Source organism: Mastacembelus armatus, chromosome 23, assembly GCF_900324485.2.
Source record: "Mastacembelus armatus chromosome 23, fMasArm1.2, whole genome shotgun sequence".
In the NCBI taxonomy this organism is placed as follows: Eukaryota; Metazoa; Chordata; class Actinopteri; order Synbranchiformes; family Mastacembelidae; genus Mastacembelus; species Mastacembelus armatus.
Genome location: NC_046655.1, coordinates 2,530,029 through 2,552,486, shown reverse-complemented (window position 1 = coordinate 2,552,486; position 22,458 = coordinate 2,530,029). Strand labels below are relative to the sequence as shown.

Sequence of the window (22,458 nt, the reverse complement as noted above, 5' to 3'; positions counted from 1 at the left end):
ATGTAGTGAGCTCGACCAGAAAATATTGACTTTGGTAGCATAATAACAGAAATCAAAGACACAAAATACACAGCAGTGCAGGTGGAGGTAGAGATGGTGTCAAGTTTCTTTCTTCAATACATCTGCTCAGTTCACACAAGGCCTTCAGAATTACTGTGACCTCAGTGAATCCAGCAGAGCGTATAATTGGCCCATTAATAAGTATTCTCCTATTATTTACATGATCATACCTTTATGCATATGCAGTTAGGAGAGATTTGTAGGCACTCACAAAGATCCCTCCAACTGTTACATTTAGGGCAGAATGCATTACATATTTGGCTGAAAAGCAGGCACAACCGACAGTAAATCTGGTTTTCAGTGTTACTGAATCATCTAAATTATAGACAACAGTCATAGTAATTACCCACCACAGGCTCAGAAACACATTGTTCTATGTCAGTGTCTGACCAGACAGTTTGTTCAACTCCATTCTAGATGAGAAAAAAAAACAAATTTGATCAGACTGCAATGGACTGGTGACCTGTCCAGGGTGTCCCCCTGCCTTTCACCCAAAGAGAGCTGGGATAGACTCCAGCAGATCCCTGTGACCCTGGTTAGGAATAAGCAGGTATAGATGATGGATGGATGGAAATTTGATAAGAGCCCACGGTTCATTTCCCATTCCCTTCATATTTCCCATTACTTCCTGCAATGCTTACAATCCTGTCCTTGTCTAAAGGCTTATAGGGTTGTGCAGATAGCACAAACATATGTGTGTGCCACTGCCCTGCTGTTAGTTATAAGATGAAGCTGGTAATATTTGAGATGTGAAAGATGGTAAATAAAGTAGCAGAATTAGTAAATAGCAAAATTAGATTGAGGAGGCAGAAAAGGTGCTGAAGCTTACTTTATTTGTGTGTGACATGTTTACAAGTCTTTTGTTCTCTTTCTGCTGTAAAGACATGCTGGTGCCACCCATTAAACAGAAAGCCAGGTTTAAGATTAAAGATGCCAAGTGTCACCTGAGGCCCCGCAACAAGGAGAAACACAGAGATTTATCCAAGCAGAACCTACAAGGTAAAGAAGTGTTGTGTTGGATCAGCAATGCCACAGCTGCTTGTTCAGGAAGCCTCCTTTCACACTGTCACTTATAGTCTACAGCGTATTGCACTTAGAACACATGACCTTTATCTTTTGTCACATGATGCTCTCTTTTTTCACCTTTCTGTTTCCTCAACTGGAAGGAGGCCAGTTCCCCTGCACCGACGACTGCCAGGTAACTTTTGTCAATCTCAAGTGTGACTCATCAAAGAAGCGCAGACGAGGTCGCAAATCTCCTTCAAAAGAGGTTTCCCACATCACAGCTGAGTTTGAGATGGAGATGAAAGAGGAGGAAGCCTCAGGTGTGGTAGTCTTCTCTCATCTAGACAAACAAGTTACCTATATAAATTGTTTAGTATCAATTTGTATAATTCACCCCTATAGAAATAAGACATTTTAAAATATACCATATAGAATAGTATGTACTAACAAAAATGTTTCCTTCAGAATCATGTAATGTGGACTGTGTGCGGGAGAGGATGAAACAGAAGCTGCAGACTACCATGCGGACGCTCAGGAAGTCCATCAACAGACAGCAGTTCTACATCCAGTTTTCTGGGACGGAGTACGAGGTGGCTCAGAAACCATCCAAGGTACCGGATGGTGCCGAGGCCTGCAGCACTGGACAAGTCCTAAGAGAGGGAAAGTGTGGTGAGTTTGGAGCTGAACTAGTTGTTCTTTGGTGTGATTAATAGGAGTCACCAAAGTATTCACCTATGTCTTCCTCCTCAGTGAGCTGTGGTGTGGGGACATTCTACAGTGGAGAGCAGGAACAGTGTATCCAATGTCCACCTGGTACCTATCAGGACATGGTGGGTCAGCTGTCCTGTGAGCCGTGTCCCAGCACTGAAGGACAAGGCATTGCTGGTGCCAAGAACGTGTCTCAGTGTGGAGGTAACTCACCATTGCGGCACATGGCAACTGCAATCATCCTCCACTGAAACAACTGCTGTATTAATCATTGTTGCAATTTCAAGGAGAGAAAACTGCAACATGTTAATTTCCTCGGTGTCTTGTCTGTATCTACGTTTAGATTCATGATGCATGTATATATTCTGGGTGGTGTCACCTTGTGGTTATTGAAGCAAAATGAATCCCATCTAAATCCACAAGAGAGCGCTAAAGACCAGTGATAGTAGACAGAAAAGAAAGAAAAACATTCTTACACTCTATCATTCATTTACAACTGCAAAGAGTTTTGACCAACAGTGTCTTAGAGATACAATGAGTGTGGATACCAGTAAATCTAGAGAGACAGCCAAAATGAATATTATGGGTTTTTTTCTATTTTTCCTGCAGGTCAGTGCCCAGCAGGTTATTTCTCTACAGATGGATTTCGCCCATGCCAACCCTGTACACTGGGTTTCTACCAGCCTGAACCAGGCCGAGTCCTCTGCTTCCCCTGTGGAGGAGGCCTCATGACCAAGTATGAAGGATCAGTCTCTTTCAGGGACTGTGAGGCCAAAGGTAAGGTTTGGTGTCTGTTTGCATGTGTCACTGTGTTTGTGTGTTAGAATATGTCTACTGTAATCACCCTGTAGTTTCCAAACACTTTTTGTGAATCTGAAGCAGTTTCAGCAGTAGACAGACAAGAGACAGCAAGAGACCAGACACTGAGAAGGTCCTCTGAGAGTTTGTTTTTTGTCCATTTATGCTCAGCCGCTCTCAAGTTAAATCTCTCAACACACAGTGAGTCAGACATCCAACTGTATGAGGAGATTAGCCTGCAGGTCTGTAGGTGATGGACAGTCCAGAGAAGAAAGAAGAGTAGTGGTAGAAGTTTCAAGCAGTAGGGAAGAGGAGAGAGGGAATGGAGGTTGTGGTGAGTAGAGGTAGTAGAGAGGTACTGACTCTGTTCTGCCTCTCCTCAGTGCACTGTGCTCCTGGACATTACTACAACTCCAGTACCCACCGCTGTATCCGCTGCCCAGCCGGAACCTACCAGTCAGAGTTTGGGCAGAACTACTGCATCACTTGCCCTGGGAACACCACTACTGACTTTGACGGTGCCACCAATGTCTCCCATTGCAAAAGTAATGCTGGTCGAGTGGTTAATAATGACTGCTAGAAGACAGTAGACTTCAGAGGTAGTGATAGTTTTCAGCTGTTGTATTTATAGTGCTAAGTGTTTCTGTTATTCTGTCCTCAGACCAGCTGTGTGGAGGTGAGCTTGGGGAGTACACAGGCTACATTGAGTCTCCTAACTATCCTGGAGATTACCCGTCCAATGTGGACTGTGTCTGGACCATCAACCCACCACACAAGAGGCGGATCCTCATTGTGGTACCAGAGATCTTCCTCCCCATTGAGGATGAGTGTGGAGATGTGCTTGTCATGAGAAAGAGTGGTAAACAATATTTCAAATTTATTTCCTACCTGTTTATTGACTGTCAGTGTCAATACAGGATTTAATCAGTAATACTGATAACACATGGGACAACCAAAAGAGGCCTGTTTCTTTTTTCAGCATAACATGCACATTTTCAATCCAGAGCATCAGTCAGCTGTTCTACAGGCTGAGTATGATACATTGTCATTTCATTATGAGGTCTGCTATCTATTGCATTATATTTTATTTACTTCAGTGACTAGATCAGTTCCATGTTTGAAAAATAGCTGTAGATATTGCATTTAAGCAGCAAAACTGAAAACTCACTGTAATAAAAGAAGGCAAACAAGAGGCCATGGAAAAACCCTGGAAAGCTACTGTGTGGTAGAGAAACACATGACACAGTCTGGCAAAGCAAGAGTGAGAGCAACCTGGTATATATGCAGGGCAGGTGACTAGTGGATGAGTTGCAGATGAGAGGAGGATGGCCAGGGCTGGAATGGCAGAAAAGTTAGTTTGAGTACAGTAAGACAGTGAATGTGACAAAAAGATGCTGTCTTACAGGTGTACACACTAACCCAGAACACAGGATCTTCTTTGTAGGCTTTCGTTCTTGCTCCCAGATATGTCCAACCAATGAACACAATGCATGTTCTCATAATGTGTGTAATGAAAAACAGGTTTAGCCAATTCATACACTGATACAGACCATAGCAAAAGAACTAAGACTGCCTAGCAATGATTGTGTTTCTTCTCCAGCCCTGCCCACCTCCATCACCACTTATGAAACGTGTCAGACCTATGAGCGACCGATCGCCTTCACCTCTCGCTCTCGCAAGCTCTGGATCCAGTTTAAGTCAAACGAGGGCAACAGTGGCAAAGGCTTTCAAGTTCCATATGTTACCTATGATGGTGAGTCTACATACACTCAACAATGCTTATGCAACCTTTTCTTACAGCTCTAATATTGTACTTTCCTCATAATTTACCTGTTGTGTTCCAGAGGACTACCAGCAGCTGATAGAGGACATAGTGCGAGATGGCAGGCTTTATGCCTCTGAGAACCATCAAGAAATACTGAAGGTATTAAAAGGATACATGACATTACAGGTTTTATGGTTATATGGGCTTTGGTATTTCACGCCGAGGGCTGCTGTTTGACCTGATTATTCCATTGAGATGACCTTTATACCTGTTTTTCTCACAGGACAAGAAGCTAATTAAAGCCCTGTTTGACGTGCTGGCCCACCCCCAGAACTACTTCAGGTACTCAGTACAGGAGTCCAAAGAGATGTTTCCTCGCTCCTTCATCAAGCTGCTGCGCTCCAAAGTCACCAGGTTCCTACGGCCATACAAATAGAAAGGGCCTCTCCACTGTCCCATTATATACCCCCATCATCCTATATCATCCCACCCCCCCTTCCCCTCCCCCTGGGGCTTGAGATTGACTGTCTTCATTTCTTGTATTTGTTTGTCACACAATGCCTTTCCTTGTGTTTGACCCCTTTAAATAGTAGTAGTACATGATGAACTGACACCCCTCCCTCTAGTTAGTGCAGCTTTTTCTATAAGGTTTGACCGATATGCATTTTTGAGGGCCAGTATTATGTTTTATAACATAGCAGAAAATATCTGATATATTGTATACATGTATGTATATATTTGACGATTTTATACCAGAAAGGTACAACTAATGAGTATATGGTACAATTTAGCGGCTCACCCCACCTGTATACCATGGCAGTGATGGTGCAATATGTGGCAATATTGCTGGTACTTGTTCAACATAGTTATTAATACTGAAAACTTTATATATGAACGACTACAGAGACATAGCAGATGTTCACCTCACCTTATTAGTGTGGTCACTCAGAACTACAAAAATAGACAAACTGTTTTGTCCATTTAGTAGATTCACTTGAAAGGAAAAGTGTATATTAGCTGTTAATATTATAATTTACTAACAAATTTCTTATTGAACAATGTATAAAATTAGTACATTTTGTAAATAAAACACAGTTTAATTAAATGTTTTACAGACTTATTATGTAGCTGTAGTTAGTGTAAGGATTTGCATCAGATTAATAGTGAACCTCAGTGACTGATTTAAAACAGATACAGGTAGAAGGTGGTGTCCGGAGCATTTTATCATTTGTCATTAAAGGATAAGGCTGGTGACTTTCTTGTACACTGAAGGAATTGGTCAACATTTCAGAAAATATGCTTCTTTGCAATCTTTTCAAGAGATAGCTGTTCAGGTCATTATTAGCCTAATTTCTCTAAAGTAAAAATAAAGCTATAGCTAGGAGTCAGTTAGCTTAGCTTAGCATAAAGACTGGAAGGGGGAGAACAGTTCCCTGGATCTGACAAAAGGTAACAACCAGTACCAGAACTACCAAAACTCACTGATTACCATGTTAGTATCTTCTTTTATTAAGTTAAAATGACAGGTTGTAGATGTGACTGTTTCTGAGCTGGTACAGTGACTTTTTTGTTCATCAATAAGTGTTTCCGCCAAGCTAACACTTTCCTGGCTAAAGCTTCATATTTATGGAACAGATGTCAATGGTATTGATCTTGTAATCTCTTGTCAGGACAACAGTTTCCTAAAATGGTGAGTTATTTCTTTAAAAGTTGTGTATTATTAATCTTTAAGGCATGAAAAGGTCAATAATTAGGCATTCTCCTAGTGTTTATAGAAGAGCCAGTATCAGCGAACCATTATATCGGTCAAACCCTATTTCTGCACAGTATTTACTATGTCGTCTTTCTGTCCAACAGTTGTCAGATTTCTTCTCTAACTCTGCAGGCTTGTCTTTAATTCTTCCACCTCTCTCATATAATTTCAGTTTGATGTGTTTTCTGTGTCATTGTTTTGTTTTTGTAATATTTATACTGAACATGTTAGAACTTGCAAAAGCTCACATCAAAGATGTTATTGATGTGCCATACATATAAGTTTGTAGGGTGTGTGTACACGCAACTGTACATGCATGATGTGCTAAGATATATTGGTCCATCAAATTTCTTTATTGATGTGTCCTTAATTGAATTTCTTTACTTGCCCCGATGTGCACAAGACAGAGATGAGAAAACAATTGGTGCACCCTAAAACACGTTTTAAAATAGAAAATAAATTGAAAGAGATGTTGAAGTGGGAGAATTGACACCATCCCACCTTAATGGGTGCTTTATCTATTGGAGCACAGAAATCAGAAAGTCTAAGTTGTATTTTTTTTTAAATAAAAAAAAGATATATAACAAAATAAAATAAACTACCTGTAAGTAACCATTTGTTACTTTAGAGAGAAATGTATGTGATGTAATATTTGGAACGTTAATTGCACTTGAATTTTATATTTTAAACTGTAGGAAAAAAAAAAAAGATTTAAGTTACGTATTTTGTTACCTTTTTTGTGTTGTTTTGAAATGTGCCACATGTGGCAGCGATGAGTGAGAAAACAGCTGTGTCTCCTGTTATTGCTCCCACTCTGTAGCTCACAGTTAGCCCAGAATCTCAGTTACAGTAGCTTCAGTCCTCATTCACAATACACAGAGCGAAGAAACGTCGAGACTGAAGTGCCAACATCTCAAAACCTGACACTGTATGTGAAATTAAAGCGCACAGAGAAGAGCAAATGTAACATTGGGTTACTCAAATCTGTCACCACCGCTAATGTTCTCATTGGTTTTACTGACCAGTCCTGCTTCATCCCTCAAACATGTCTTACAGCTGCCAGATAAAAGAGGTATCACCAAAAAGACTTTTTGTATAATGGCACTACATACATGCAGTACTCCGACAATATACTGTATGTCTGTTTCTGTAAAAACTCATATCTGCAAACACCCATATGGGCTCGCTTTCCATTAAATAGGAAGTATAGTGTGTTTAACTATGCTTTTCTTTTATGATCCAGCAAAATGTTTCTCTGTCATTCCCATTGGAACTAATATGTCTATGAAATCCTATACTGCATATTGAAGATGGACTTTATATCAGCACAGTGCAACTGGAGTTAAATAAGCGTACAGTGTAACTGGAGTGGTCTGGAGGTAAATGTAGTGGCAGGGACACAGTCCGAATAAGAGGCATCCTGTCTGAGTGTCTGTGTGTCTGTAGCACTTACAGTTTCAGCTGTAAGCCAGTGAACTTTGTCTGTGTATGTTTTGTTCTTCATAAAAAACCTGGCTTTCCCTGACAGATCGTAAAAATACCCATCTTATTTCCCCTATTGACGTTAATGCTTTTTAGTTACTAAACTGTCAATCCTGTCCTGTCAATCATGAAAAGAAAACATTTCTACTCTTTGTGCTGGGCACAAAGGAGCTGATGGAGTTTTGGTGCCGATTGACTTATCGATGTCCACTGATTCTGAACGATTCTCGACATGTTGAATATTCTAGCCCTAATTGTTCAAAGCTTAGGTCTAGGTTTCCTACCTTCCAGGCAGCCATTTGTGTTAGTCCATTTCAGTGCATTATGAAACAGATTTGCAATTTTGCTGAGACACAGAGTCCAGCACAATGAAGGATTAGTTGCTTCATTTTTACAGAACAGACACCATAGCTGTGTTAAACAAGCTAGTTGGATGGTTATATGTGAAAACCCCGGGAATTTCACACAGGATACAGTTGTATACCTGGCTAATGGTCCATTTTAAATGTAATAAAATAAACACACAATCCCATACATGAATTCTATGTTTATATGATGTTTATAATTATATTGTTTAGATTTGCTAGTCAAGCAACAGAGTCTTGAACATAACCTGCAATAAAAGATATGAAAATAAAAGTGTCTAAACATCCCTCATGATGGATTTTTCAAGGCTGTGCACATGAATTTTTATAGTGTACTGAAATGAAACCAACAGTTAGAAGGTCGGAAATCAATCAAAGAACTTGGGCTTTGGAAAATGGCCTGCAGTTACATAAAGTATTTGTAATTAATGGGCTGAAGCAGGCAAAACCACAAGCATGGTCCTGCATAGCACTGAGCTGGTCACAGTTAGGGAATTTTTTCCACAATAAGATATGGGATTGTTTAGAAAACCAGTAGTGGAACTGGAAATCATTTTTTTAAATGATTATTACTAGCATTGCTGGCTGATAATCACCCTCTTAGAATACATACACTCCTTAACCATAACCCTAAATGTCAGATCGTTTCCACAAACAAAAGCATACTGTTGTTAGGTACAGTTTCAGGCCTAAAACGGTGCCAGATACACATATTATGGTACAGCCTACTTCCTGTTAGAGTTGGGCACAGTTCAATATGTGTGTTATGGGGAAAATGATATGAAATGCTCTAAAATGTATAATTGAGTGTTGTTTTTACTGAGAATGTATTCTATTGTGAATGGGTGGGTGCGTGTGGTGTATGTGTGAGTGAGAACTACTGTGTAAGCAGCAAGTGTGTGTCTACAGTGAGTTTTTGTGCCAGGCATCTGTGATAGAGAAAGAGACTGTATATGTGTGTACATTAGTCCATTTTGTAGAGGAGTAATTTTAATGTTTGTGGTAGTTGGTTGTACCCAAAGAGAGAAACTGTAACGCAGCATTGTTCCATTGTTTGGTCCATGAAACTCCAGTACTGAACAAATTCAATAAAACAGTAGCAGAAAACAGACTCAAGTGATCTTTTTGTGTGTCCATGTAGAGTCTTCTCATCCACGGTGAACCATTTCAGGGGGGAGTTTGGAACGGCTTGTATCTACTCACTTCATCTCTTATCTTTCCTCAGCTGTAGCGCTATACAGCTGGCCTCAAGTACGCTTCTGGAAAATTTAGCTGATGCTGCTAATAGTGTTCTTATCTTCAACCAACACAATCTGTGCAGCAGATCTGGATGCAACATCATGAATGCTCATCATCATTCACACTGGGAGGGTTTTTTTTATTTAATTCTCTTTGTCATATTTTACTTACAATGAGAAGGGAGCTGAGAGGCATTTTCTTTAAGCTCAAACCTTTACAAACTTTGCAGTGCACTGGAGTGAAAATCAACAATGTACTCAGTACAAGTATTTCAAAATGTGACATCGGACGAACTTACTAGATTGTTACAAAGAGACTTCAATTACTGATACCAGCCATATTAAAGAGAACATCTCCAGTTGCCTATTCTTAATGTCCTATCAGAATTTGTATGTGACACTGTTCCTGTGTATGGTCCCCTAACTCAGAAAAGTGACATTCACTATTTCCCAGGAGTTGATGAATCGTGCGGCTCACATTTTCATATCAATGATGGTGCCAAGCACCTGATCCAGGGCAAAGCAAATCATTCACTGAATTGTTAACACAGGCTACAATCAGTTGGTTCCTCACTGACAGTTTCACTCTTGTGTATGTTACAGTCACAAGAGCTTGAGCTTCAGCTTTCGAATGTCCCCACAAAACCTTTGCTTTCCAGTGAGCCCACAGAGTCCCAGCCCTCAAGAGGCCCCACAGAGCCTCGGCAATCCAGATTTCCCACAGAGCCTTAGCTTATCAGCATCCCTAAAGAGTCTCAGCATTTTATTGTCTTCTGTGAGCCTCATGTGTCTCCACAGAGCTTCAGGTTTCCAGCATCCCCACAGAACATTAGCTCTCCAGGGTCCCCACAGAGTCTCAGCCTTCCAGAGGCCCCACAGAGCCTTAGCTTTCCAGTGTAACCACAGGGCCTTAGCTTTCCAGTGTACCAAGCCTCAGGCTTCCAAAGTTGTCACAGAGCCTTAGCCTTCCAGAGTCTCCACAGAGCCTTAGTTTTTCAGTGTCCCCAAAGATCCTCAGCCTTCCATTGTCCCCAAAGATCCTCAGCCTTCCATTGTCCCCAAAGAGCCTCAGCCGTCCCATGGCTCCACAGAGCTTTAGCCTTCCAGTGTCTCAACAAAGCCTAAGCTTTCTAGTGAACCCACAGAGCCTCACCCATCCTGCATTCCCACAGAGCTTCAGCCTTCCAGTATCCCTGCAGAAGCCTTAGCTTTCCAGTGTGCCCACAAAGCCTCAGCTTTCCAGCATTCAAACAGTGCATCAGCTTTGCAGCATCCCGACAGAGCTTCATCCTCTTGGCATTCCTACAGAGCGTCAGCAATCCAGAGTCTCTACAGAGCTTCAGCCTTCCAGAGTCCCCACAGTTTCAACCTTCAAGAGTTCCAACAGACAGCTTTCCTGTTTCCCTACAGAGCCTCACCCTTCCAGTGTCCTCTGAGAGTTTCAGCTACTAGCGTCCCCCCAGAGCCTCATCTGTCAGCACCCCACCAGAGCCTCATCCTCTCTGTGTCACCAAATAGCCTCTGTTATCCAGCGTCCCCCAGAGTCGCAGTTTTTCGACGTCCCCACAGTCTTCGTTACCAGTGTTCCCACAGAGCCTCATTCTTTGGCATCCCCAAAGAGCCTCATTCTCTCCACAGAGCCTCAGCCTTACAGCATCCCCCAAGAGCTTCAGCTACCAGTGTCCTTATCAGTTTCATCGGCTTGGTGCCCCTACAAAGTCTGAGCCTTCCAGAGTGCCCACAGAGCCTCAGCATTCCAGTATTCCTAAGCCATAGAAATACTGAGCATCTGGCTCCCAGCCACATAGAACACTGCCTGCACAGCCATCCCTTTAGCCACTGTGCAGGTGGCCATTCTCTGTGTGCAGCTCCTACGTCTGTCCTAACAAACGTCTCTGAAGCCTTAAATTTCACAGTAAAACAAGTATATAATTGGTTATATATTGCTGCTATTTCTTTGAGTGTATTGTTATTTGCAACGTGGCAATGACTGATGCACTATGCTGCTGCTCATTGCTGACCTTATTATATATAGTCTTGGTCTTTCGGACATTGTTCAATTCAGTCCTGTTGGCCTTATTCACTTGCTGACCTATTTTATTTAATGGTTAAACAAAAATCATATTTTATCGTCACTTTAATGTTTACAGTATGTCTTCTAAAAATTGCTGCTGGCAGTATAAACTATATTTCTTTTTGGGAGAATTTTCTCTTTACTTGTGACCTGACCTACCCTTTGACTTGAAATGAGAAACCAGGGTTCACATCCTGTCACAGACTTGCAATTATTTCTTTTTTAAAGTATTTTTTAGATATAAGTGGTTCATGTAACTGCAGCCCCTGCAATGGACTAGTGACGCATGAGCTGACACCTGGAAGAAGCAAAATAAACATGTCACCTTGCAGACTTTACTGATGCATTTGTGTCTACTTTATTGAGCTTTTCCCCCTCAGAAGAAGAGTCAATGTCATGCTAATCAACCACTGTAAAATTTATATTTTAAAGACATGAAAGGACTGCATATGCTTGGATTAAACTATAACCAGGAGCCAGGAAATGTAAGTATATCTACCCAGGTGGAAATGACCTGTAACTCCCGCTGACAGTGGCAGTCTCCTTACTCATTACTCTCCTTACTGTATCTCCTCAGCTGCTATGCTGTTGTCATTAATCTTATTTGACAGGTAGATCTGATATTTCCTACGTGATCTTTCCAGAACATCCAATCAGCAGGCAGCATCAGCAAGCAAATGCGGCTGTGCCAGATGCTGAGATTTCTCTCGTTACTATCATGTTGTCTTCCCTCCATCAGTTCCCCTGCTGAAAGTTCATTGGATATGAAGTGATTAAGATGTGGACTGAAAAGAGTGACAAATCATTACTGTTTGGTCTTATAAAGAATGAAATATCTATCTATCTATCTATCTATCTATCTATCTATCTATCTATCTATCTATCTATCTATCTATTTATCTATCTATCTATCTATCTATCTATCTATCTATCTATCTATCTATCTATCTATCTATCTATCTATCTATCAATCACACTAGATGAAAGAAATGACCATGGACATAAAGCAAACACATAGCCAACCCAGAGTAGGGTAATGTGTTGCTGGATAAAAGATTTACCATGATTTAAAATTGTTTTGTTAATGAATCCTGTGGTGGGAGTTAGCAGATCTAATGTCAATATACAATACCTGCAGTGTGTGATTTCTGGCCACCTCATAAGTCTAACATTCCCTTTGTTTTAACTCTGTTTTTGGTCTCTACCACATGCTATCAGGCTCTTTAGCTGCTGCATCATCTACTGTGTTCACAGTGTACTGTGGCTAGTGACATATTTTAGATACACATAATGATTTGATCTATTTTGAATATACTGTAAGTCTATAAATTATAGCAATTTTAATATGAAGGTCTATATTCTGTTAATGTATTACTTTCACAATAGACACATTGTACTAGCAATTAACATGAGACAAAATAGGAATAGTGATTATATAAAGTTTAAAACTGGAATTTTTCTGTCAACCAACAAGACAGACGATTTATTAGGCAGTGTATTGTAGAGTGAAATAATTGTTTATTCTGCAGCAGGCACAATATATTTCATCTAGATGGTTTTTGAGGAGCCTGCAAATACCTTTACTTTAACCAACACTGTTGAACAACCTTAAGTATTATTAATACAGTTACAGATGTTACAGTATTGAGGAACCCGTGACTCTAATTAGGAATAAGCTGGTATAGATAATGGATGGATGGACAGTACTGAGGAACTGGATGCTGAGTAACTCATTGGCAAATTGAGCATATCTGTCCAGCAGAGGGCACACTCACCTCAGTCCTGGAGTCCAGAACCTTCCAGTGTAGCTGTGAGTATGCAGCCCGGATAGACGCATATGTTTGAGCTCCAGATTGTGGTCTATTTGTTTAGCTCATTACCAGCCTAAATCCCAGTCCAATTACCTGTGGATAAACAGGAGCAGAGGTGGTGATATGCTGTAATTTGACTGATTATCCCTTATACGGCCAGTAAATCATGGGGAGCACACTTTTTCATCTGAGCAGAAATACAAAGATTTAACAGCCCTGATCCTTATCAAGTTCTAGGAATACAATTCTGTCTATTGATCTGTTTGCATATCAAACTAGGGAGACATGATGTCCTGATCAGTGATGTCGCTGACAAATATTACACTGTTACAACAGCATAAACAGCTCTCCGCGGTGGACAGCTGGATAGAAAACAGGAATACAGAATACAGAAGTATACAAGAAAATCACTGCTGAGAAACAAGTACATCCAGTACATGCCCTGCAGATTATGGGTACCACAAAGCTAGAGTCTCAGTTTGAAGTGTCCTCTCCTTATTTTTTAATATTGGCCAGTTTTCTTAGTACTCTATGATAGGAAACAAAATATTTCTGCATTGACTGACTTTTTATAAACCAAATGATCAAAATCCTGAGATTAATTGATATTTCTTGACATAATCCAGCAAAATAACATCACGCTGACTGGGATCCTTCTGTAGCCCAGTGAGTCCTTTTACTTTTGATATTTTAAGTATAAAATTTTTACTTGTTCTAGTACTGTATTTTTACTTCAATGGAAATTTGAATGAGGAACTTTTTCTTTTTAAACATGTTTGAATATGTCTTCTATAAAGAACTACATACACATTTTTAATATGCTCTTTAGGCTTTACCATCATCCCATTTAATGAGAGAATTAACGTTAAACAGAGACACTGAGTGATAAATACACACAGAAAAGGAAACTCTTGACCTCAGTATGTTCCATCCTACACGGCCCTGTGGCCCTGAGAGCCTTTTTAACATCAAACGCCTGTCTGGTGTCCAAGTCACCCCTTTCTCCTTGTTTCTCGCAACCCCAGCCCACCGCTCTGCCTGCTGGGAGGTTAGGGTTAGGATGAGGTGAGGTTCAGGTGAGGAGAAGCAGACACAACATAGCGATGCATCTCTCCCTCCGCCCCCTTCCCTCCCCCCTCTGCTCCTCCTCATTGTCCCCTCAGCAGGAAACCACGGTGGGCAGGACTGATCTGAGAGAGAGAGAGAGAGAGAGAGAGAGAGAGAGAGAGAGGAAGCAGATCTGTCGGTGCAACACGGGGTACCCGTTCAAACTGACCAGCGCGTCTCTGTCACCGCGCAGACAGCCACTGCCAGCCTCACTGCAGCTGACCACAGGACCCGGTAGGTTGAACCCTCCTCATATTCTCGGTGCGCGTATGCAGAGGTGTTTTCTTATGCATGCATGATCGGAGCAGAGGTCTGCACTGGAGCCGCACAGCGCCGTAAATCTCGCCTCTGAACCCTCATCTTAACGCGTTTTTTCCTCTCACGTGTGAGGGGGATCCCACAGTCGCCCCGAGTGTTAAGATTTGGACAAAGACACGCGTTGATGACTTTTTCCAGCAGGGCTCACCGGGTCCTACCTCATATTTCAGCAGCGCCACATCCGAAGGGCAGTGTATTCGAGTCCAGTGCGAATCGGGGACGCTCCGTGGAGCGTCCGAGCGCACGCGTGGCGCGCTGAGACCGCTGAAAGTTTCATTAGAGTCCAGTTCAGGATCAGAGAAACTTCTGCAGAATAGGCATGAAGCTGATCAGCAATTTGATCTGAATTCATTTTTGATTTTAATCAAAGTTTGTAACATTCTGCCTGAACATCCAGCTCATTAAAACTGTGTAGGACTGCATTAAAGCTATGGGATAGTTAGCTCACTAAGACAGAAATGTTAAATCTTCAGTGGTTCGTTTTTCGTATTTATTTATTTATGTTTTTATCAAAATGGGATTTTCTTTTTCTCTTAGTTCAGAATCAGGGACACAACACACGCTCTTAAAGTCTCCATGCAGGGTGTAATTCAGCACCACACTCAGATGCACTTTAATCTCCTGCGTGTGTCCAGAAAGCGAGTGAATGAGCAGAGGAGGCTGCCGCACAGTTGGATGTGACGGCTGCTTGTTAAATGTGAGAAGGTGCCGTAGAGAAGGAGAGCGCATCAGTCAATCTTCTGTGTACAGGACGGTGCAGCGCTCTGTACTGCTGCTACCGGGGTTAGGCTCTTCACAATGGCTGCATTACTGAACAGCTTAGGGGCCCGTTGGATTTGGGGACCCCTAATCAGGAGCCTGTCATTAACATGTCAGTATAGGTTTGTGTGCAAAGATTCCCCCATGACCGTTGCTGCTCCAGATGTAAAATGTCCAGAAAGTCTGTAAAACTCTGTAAAATTTTCATGATGAAACACTAGAACGAACTGAATGACTGTGTTGAAAGTGGAAGTGCATCTTAAAAATGATGCGTGAGCCAACCGTTTCATTTGCTCCAAACCTTTTCTTGGATATTTAGCACAACTTTGTATCTGATCATGAAAAACCCATTTCTTTCTAAAGCAATGAATTGGTGCAGATCTCTGAATGATGTGATCTGCCTACTTCAGGCAGCAACAATCCAATAATTGATTTTGCTGCATTACTAAAAATTCCAAATCCTAAATCTACAGTTTATTCTTGAGTGGGATTTTAAGAAGGTTTTATATGTGGCCAGAGCTGATCAACATTCAGCCTCATCACCAGTCTGTGATGCATGTTCTCTGACCAGCAGTGCTCACCTGTATGTGCTAAAAATGGCTTTCCAAAAAGCTTTGTCTTAGAGCTGATGTTATTCTGACTAGGTGCAGTGGAAGTGAACATATTACATCGACTGCAGACTATAGTGAGACGAGGTTCCAGTATACAAAATGAAGTTTTTCCATGCAGGCTCGTTGTGCTAACTAAGTGTAGACAGCTGCACTGATTAATGAAAGTGTTTACGCACTTGAGACAGGCAGGTAAAAATGTGACTGAAACATCTACTGGGTAAACAAGTCCTGAAAACTTTCTGTCTTTGTGTGTTTTTGTAGTCATGATGCAATTAATAGTGCAGCTGAGGCTAATTGTGTGCACCCCCGGGCGGCGTCTCCTCCAAGGTGTTGCACTTTCATCTATGTGAAAACTAACAAATGCGCAGAAAACACATCTGTGTGTGTGTCTGTTGCTCTTAACGTGGGTGCGAATGTCATGTTTCAAAATCTTCTCACATAGGGCATGTATTTCCAGACGCAGCTATTTGTTTTTATTCAAACACACCGTCTGTTTATCAGTCGATTTGATACAAGATCACATATTTGTGTAGAGACGGTGTGAACAGTTTTTAAAAATATTTTGTTACATATTTGTATTCATTCAAGCAAAGTAAAAAAATATTATTTTGGAATGTGTACAGAGGCGACATGTTTCGTTTGTGCTGTGGATCAGACTTTGGGTCAGATAAGTAGCTCTGTATAGGAGCTGATACCAAAAGCTGGATTTCTGAAACTGTGAAACCAGTGAATCTCTTTTAGGTTATGTTGTTTCACCTGTTTTTTTTCCCAACAGGATTAAATGTCAATAGTAATTTTTGGCAGGTTATCCATGTAATTCCAGCATACAGCAAGAAGCACAGATTTCAGGGAGTCTTAGATTTCTGAGTCTTAGTTTTTTAAACATTTGTTTAAAATGAGTCTGAGTCTGGACAGATTATATGGGGAATTTGCAGGGATCCATATAAAATAAAATGCTGTCAAACACAGCTGTAGTTGAGTTTGTTGAGATGGATTACAGACAGATATAAGGTGTATGACATTTTACCATAGACAGAGTGAATAAGCTGAGTGGACAAGAAGTGCTGTTAGTTTGTCATCCTGTGTCACCTGCATGATGTCTCAGTTTAATTCTCACACGGGCAGTGTGAGGGGCTGTCACTGTCACGTTCATGACAACAGAAACACATTGAAATATGTGCACGCGGAACACACGCGATGCAGTGTGTACTCCTGAAACACATCCACCGAGCATGCTGGGATTTGCCCGTGACAAACAGCCGTGGTGTAGTGTAAGTGTGTATCTGTCAGGTTGGTGTTTTGCCAGTGTGTGAGGTTGCAATGAATGAGGAATCGAGATGGCGCGCTGACATCGCACGGTGGTCCAGGTGGACTTTGCCAAAGCCGCCTGTCCCCAAATTATCGCCTTCTTCTCCCTGCATCCCTGTCGCCTCAGATACCTCTCAGAGGCTCCGCTCTCACCCAGCAGTCACCAGAGCCTCCAGAAAATGATCTCACTCGCACACACACATGCAGACTCCACACACCAGGGATGGGCGCTGAAAAGATCTCATCTGTTCACTGGTATTTCCTATCTCTTGAGCAAAACCTCTGCTGAAAAGAACATACAGTATTATAATCAAACACGGGGAAGATTTAAAAGATCACAAGCTAAAGAACATAAACAGCAAATTATCTGTATGGAAATTCATTCAGGTTGCTGCTCTGGGTGAAAATGTTGTGGCCGGGCTGCCTGTGTGGCTCCATCAGATCTAATCAGAAGATATAACCTGAGTCAACAGCGTACTTACAGTAGCTGCAGCTTTTAACAGCAGGAATCACCAATAAATGTGAAAGTGTTTATTTTGCTCTGACATGATTCCAAAATGAAGGCTTGAAGGCTTTGCCCAGTTTTCTTTCCTTGTGGTTTTCGTCATGTTGTTGTAATCAGCATGTCTATAAGACAGATCTCTTTTTTCCAATCTTATCTAATTATTTTCATGTTATTCCCATGTATGTGAGGTCCATATAGCCATTAACAAGATGGATATCATCATTTTAATTATCCTGTTTTTCTATGATTATTTGTCTTTTATTGTTTGTCTAAAATTATCTTCCTTTTATTGTTTTCTTATGCATACTGTTTAAATGTCTTTAAATGTCTCGTATTATCAGTTTAATCAAATGAAACACTTGAAAAAGCAGCAAATTCCCACATTTGAGACTCTGAATCAGGAGAATGTTTGGCATTTTTGCATATTCTAAATTCCCAGTTGTGCTGTGTCCTGCCTCACAGGTTCACAGGAGCTGGAAAAAAGAGGAAGAAGAAGCGGAGGGTGGAGGTGATGTTCTCTTCCCAGCTCACTGTGACTGTGAGCTTGTGAGCCTGTCAGGACAGCTCGCAGCAGCCTCTCCTCAGGCCGGGACTCTCTGCCACCTGCCCCAAAGAACAAACAGGAACTGGCTCAACTTCCTGCCTGACATCTCGCTCTCCTCTACCCCTCTCTGCTCCGGTCCCCAGTGCCATGGCCTTCACTCTGTCAGAGATCATGGCAGCGAGGCGGCAGCAGTCGCAGGCTCAGTCACACGGTCAGCGCGGCAGCAGGACAGCGGTGGAGGTGGACGAGTACAGCACCAACCCCACTCAGGCCTTCACCTTCTACAACATCAACCAGGGACGTTTCCAGCCGCCACATGTCCACATGTGAGTATATATGTATGCAGAAGATTGGCTCAGAAAGTAAGCAAAGAAGTGTAGTTCCCAAGACAAGTTTTTGTTTCAGCTCCTGTTTTGATTTGCTGTGTCTGCCATTTTCTGGTACTGCAAAGTCACCACTTCTGTGCGTGCTTAGCTTTTGTTTTAATAAATTCAGCATAATTGTCACAGTTATGGTTTTTAATGGCAAGGGGCGAGTAGGGCCCAAATACAGACACACAGGTGGACGAGTAAAGGTGGTGAAAGGCTAACTTTAAAAAAGGAGTGAATGGACTTACTGACAGTCCAGGCAAGCAGGTACTGGATAGTGAGGAGAGTCCACTGGCTGGAGATGAGATTCGCAGAAGGCCCAAATAAACAGGACTGAGAAAGGAACTGTGACAGTAATATACATTACTACAGTTTTACAGCTAAACTACTCTTGATGAAACACAACACTTCCTGTTTCACATTAGAAGTTAGATTTGAAAGTGAGGAATTACACTGCTGCTAGACTGTTAATGTAAATATGTCCCCAAAAAGTATACTGCTACAATGTGAGCATATGTGCACGTGAGGCAGGATGCAGTTAAAGTCTGGCATTGATGCATTTAGGTGAAATTCTGTTCTGACTATCATCATTATTAGATACTCTTCACCTGGTGTTTCTGCTTAGACTAAACACAGTCCTGTTTGGCTTGTAAGGAAACTTTTTGTGAAAGCAATATTTTTAGTGTTAATGTGGATCCATTAGTCTTACAATAAGCCACTGGCATGAGAAGCTTGTCTTTTGATCAAAGAAAAAAATGTGGTTTGGGATGATGAATTTGTGTGTGAGATTGGAGGCAGACCATCAGGTAGCACTCAGCAGCTGAGCTTTGTTTGTTTGTCCGATTTATTATTTAAGACTCAGTCATTAATTTCATACTGAATTTTAACTAAGAACTCTTGGACTTCTCTTACTTTAAATACAATTCTGAGTTTAGCTGTAACTTTATTTAAGTGCAGTTTATATAACCACAAATCTGTCTTCCAAACAGTTATACTGATGTTAAGAAAGAGAATTTCTCTGTGGGACTCTATAAAGCATCACTTCTCTTACATTTGAGAATACTCGATAGTGGGAATGAAACATTTTTTATGCACCCCCTTTGTATTTTATTACTTTGTGACTCAGACGTCTTGCTGACTGTCCTATATGCATGTATATCTGCTTTCCCACTTCCCCTCATCTTTTTCTTTCTCTTGTGTTGGGATGTGCAGGAGGAAGAGGAGGAGGCTGGGCTGGGTGTTATTGTACCTGAAGGAGAGCTCACTAAAGTGGGCCACAGTTATTCACCAGCTCCCCTCTTCCCCCTGGAGACCCTGTGGATCTGCACAATCGCTGCAAATCCCACAGGACTCAGTTCTTTTTCTATATCTGTATTTTATTCTTTTACTATCCCCTACACATTTCTCTTGCTGTCTGTCTTTCAGCACTGTGCTTTTATTGTGGCCTCTTATTTCTCACTGCGTCTCTTGCTTCCTCCTCTGCCTCAGTCTGTGGGCATATTTTTTGCTGGATACTAATTCAAACCTATTTCCTTGTTTCCTCCCTCGATTTTCTTATCCTCTGTTCTTTTTGACTTCTCAGGGTGGACCCGATGCCCCACGACACACCGAAGCCACCGGGCTACACGCGATTTGTGTGCATCTCGGACACTCACTCACGTACGGACACCATCCAGATGCCATATGGGGATGTGTTCATCCATGCTGGAGACTTCACCGAGCTGGGCCTGCCCTCTGAGGTCAAGAAGTTCAACGACTGGCTAGGTCAGCAGCTCTGAGAATTGTGGCTCTGGATCCAGAGTGGGTTAGGGACCTGGTTTCTGTAACTGGGTACCCCTGTGTTGGTTTATTAACAAGGCCAAATACAGTGCCAGGCTCAGTTTCCTCACTCTGGATGCGAAGCTGAAAACTTATTTTTTTTAAAAATCTGTAAAGTTTTGAAGATTTTAAAATCTCAGCCTAAACTCAGTTTTTACCATAATTTAAAGGACCCTCCAAATTAAAAGTCATTACTCTACAGCCAAACATTTTCCAAAGCATGCCTCACTCAATGAACACGTTTGGTTCAAGGACTCTCTGCAAACATCATAAATTTGAGTCAACTTCTGAAAAGCAATTTTTAAAAATGTACTAATCAACAACATTTTGCAGTCTGCCTCTTGTTTGCCTACTGTGTTCAATTTTCAGAACTCGGCACTCATGAATGCAGCACTCCGTGGTTGCTGATTCTTAAATCTTTGAGGAGTTCTTTGAACACATCACACAGGAGACTTTTAAAATTTTTCTGCTCATATCTTCACTGCCATAACGTTGTGTGTTCATTGTGAAGGACAGGAAGTCTGTTAGTTGAAATTGCATATTATGCTGAAACAAATTCAAACCAGCACCAGTGTAAAAAAATCTAGGAATTGGTCCTTTTGGACACAAGTGGCAGTAGTGTAAAAACGTCCCTTATGTGATTAGTGGTAAAACCCAAAGTGTGGTTCTTTATTTGTGATGAGTCTGGTTTGTGTTACGCACCTCTCAGCTCTGACAGTGGCTACACAGACATCCCAGTGCGTATCTGTGCAGTTTAACAGTGAGAGCAGCCCAAGTGAACTAACAGGAGGGAACCACTGCAGCAAACAGGCAGGAAAGTTCATTGCTGAGAAATTAATTATTTGATATCTGAGATTGAGACATGACAGAAGATGAGTGGAGCGAGATAGGGAACCACATGCACCACAGGTTGGCACATTAACATTTAGACCACCAGGGCACGCCATCAAACCTCTTTTTTCCCCCAGTTGCCATTAGCTTTTAGGTGCCACTGTTACTGACAGAATCCACCATTCCTGCATATACTGGTATGTACTCACACAAAAGGGAGTCGCAGAAAAGAGTGGAAATATTAAAAAGAGATGTATGTTCCACAGAAGTGTAATGTCGCCATGAGTCAGATGGCTTTCTAGAAAAAAACAGTCTTTAGTTCACTCAATTAAAATGTCCTTAGGCAATGAGTCCTCTCAGTCCATGGTTTATTGACTGTGCAGTAAACAGACAAGTTGCTTTTTTACTCTTGCATGAAAGTCAGCACAGTTCTATTTTATTTAATGTATCCAGTAGATATGGAGATAACATTTGTTCTAACAAAATATTATGGCATATCAGATCTGAAAATATATTTACCAGTAAGTTTAATTTGTGAATACGTTGTGATGAATGGCTTTATTACTAATTAATAAATCACTTACTAATATATAAAAAGTTTAGTTATAAAAGTTGGTACTCTGTTACTCTGCACAATTAGATCTCTGACAGCTGCCTCCAAATCACATACAACAGGAAGGATTATAACTTTAAAGAAGCATTGTTTGCTTTTAAGGCCATTTAGACCAAAGCAAGGACTGACACATTATAACCTTGTTTTTTACTAATGCATGCAAAGTTTGAACACAATTAGCATTTATTTAGACTTGTGTTAAGAAACCGTCAGACTGCTGCCCTTTTTCATAAAGCGCTAAGATGGTCAACAAGTCATAGGGATTTTCCCAACCTGGCAAGCCCAAAGGTTTTCTTAGTGTTTCACAAAGGAAACAGTAAATGATTTATGATTAATACCAAATTGTGTATTAATTGTGTTGGAAAGTGCTATCCTACCCCTATAGACTCAAAACTGTAAACTGCAGGTTTGTGCTGAGAAAGGTTTCTGCAGCACTTTTTAGCCTTTTGTGAAGGAATCATGTAAGAGCTCTATGGAGCTCTGTCTTGCCTTTGACTGCTGCTTCACCAGCCTCCCTGGAAGCATCTTATCTCTGCACTGAGCTGGGAGCAAGTGTAAGTCTTATCATCAGTACGTGATATCTGTTTGAAACTGGAATGAAGTGACCATGTGCGACG

The 22,458-nt window shown here is 41.3% G+C and overlaps 2 protein-coding genes across 3 annotated transcripts in view; both read left to right on the top strand.

Annotated features, from left to right (window-relative positions):
- The window catches only part of scube1 (signal peptide, CUB domain, EGF-like 1), a 107,201-nt gene extending 98,154 nt beyond the window's left edge, over positions 1–9,047 (top strand). For both annotated transcript variants that reach the window (XM_026326590.2, XM_026326589.2), the window contains 10 exons: positions 943–1,059; positions 1,227–1,385; positions 1,531–1,734; positions 1,816–1,977; positions 2,383–2,550; positions 2,955–3,116; positions 3,233–3,430; positions 4,172–4,324; positions 4,416–4,495; positions 4,620–9,047. In XM_026326590.2, the coding sequence (XP_026182375.1) occupies positions 943–1,059; positions 1,227–1,385; positions 1,531–1,734; positions 1,816–1,977; positions 2,383–2,550; positions 2,955–3,116; positions 3,233–3,430; positions 4,172–4,324; positions 4,416–4,495; positions 4,620–4,772 (1,556 nt within the window). In that variant the 3' untranslated portion in view covers positions 4,773–9,047. The remainder of the gene's footprint in view (positions 1–942; positions 1,060–1,226; positions 1,386–1,530; positions 1,735–1,815; positions 1,978–2,382; positions 2,551–2,954; positions 3,117–3,232; positions 3,431–4,171; positions 4,325–4,415; positions 4,496–4,619) is intronic.
- Positions 9,048–18,331: 9,284 nt separating this feature from the next.
- mpped1 (metallophosphoesterase domain containing 1) overlaps positions 18,332–22,458 on the top strand; it is a 49,174-nt gene continuing 45,047 nt past the window's right edge. Inside the window, exons 1-2 of the mRNA XM_026327128.1 lie at positions 18,332–18,537; positions 20,162–20,343. Of these exons, the coding sequence (XP_026182913.1) occupies positions 18,359–18,537; positions 20,162–20,343 (361 nt within the window). The 5' untranslated portion in view covers positions 18,332–18,358. The remainder of the gene's footprint in view (positions 18,538–20,161; positions 20,344–22,458) is intronic.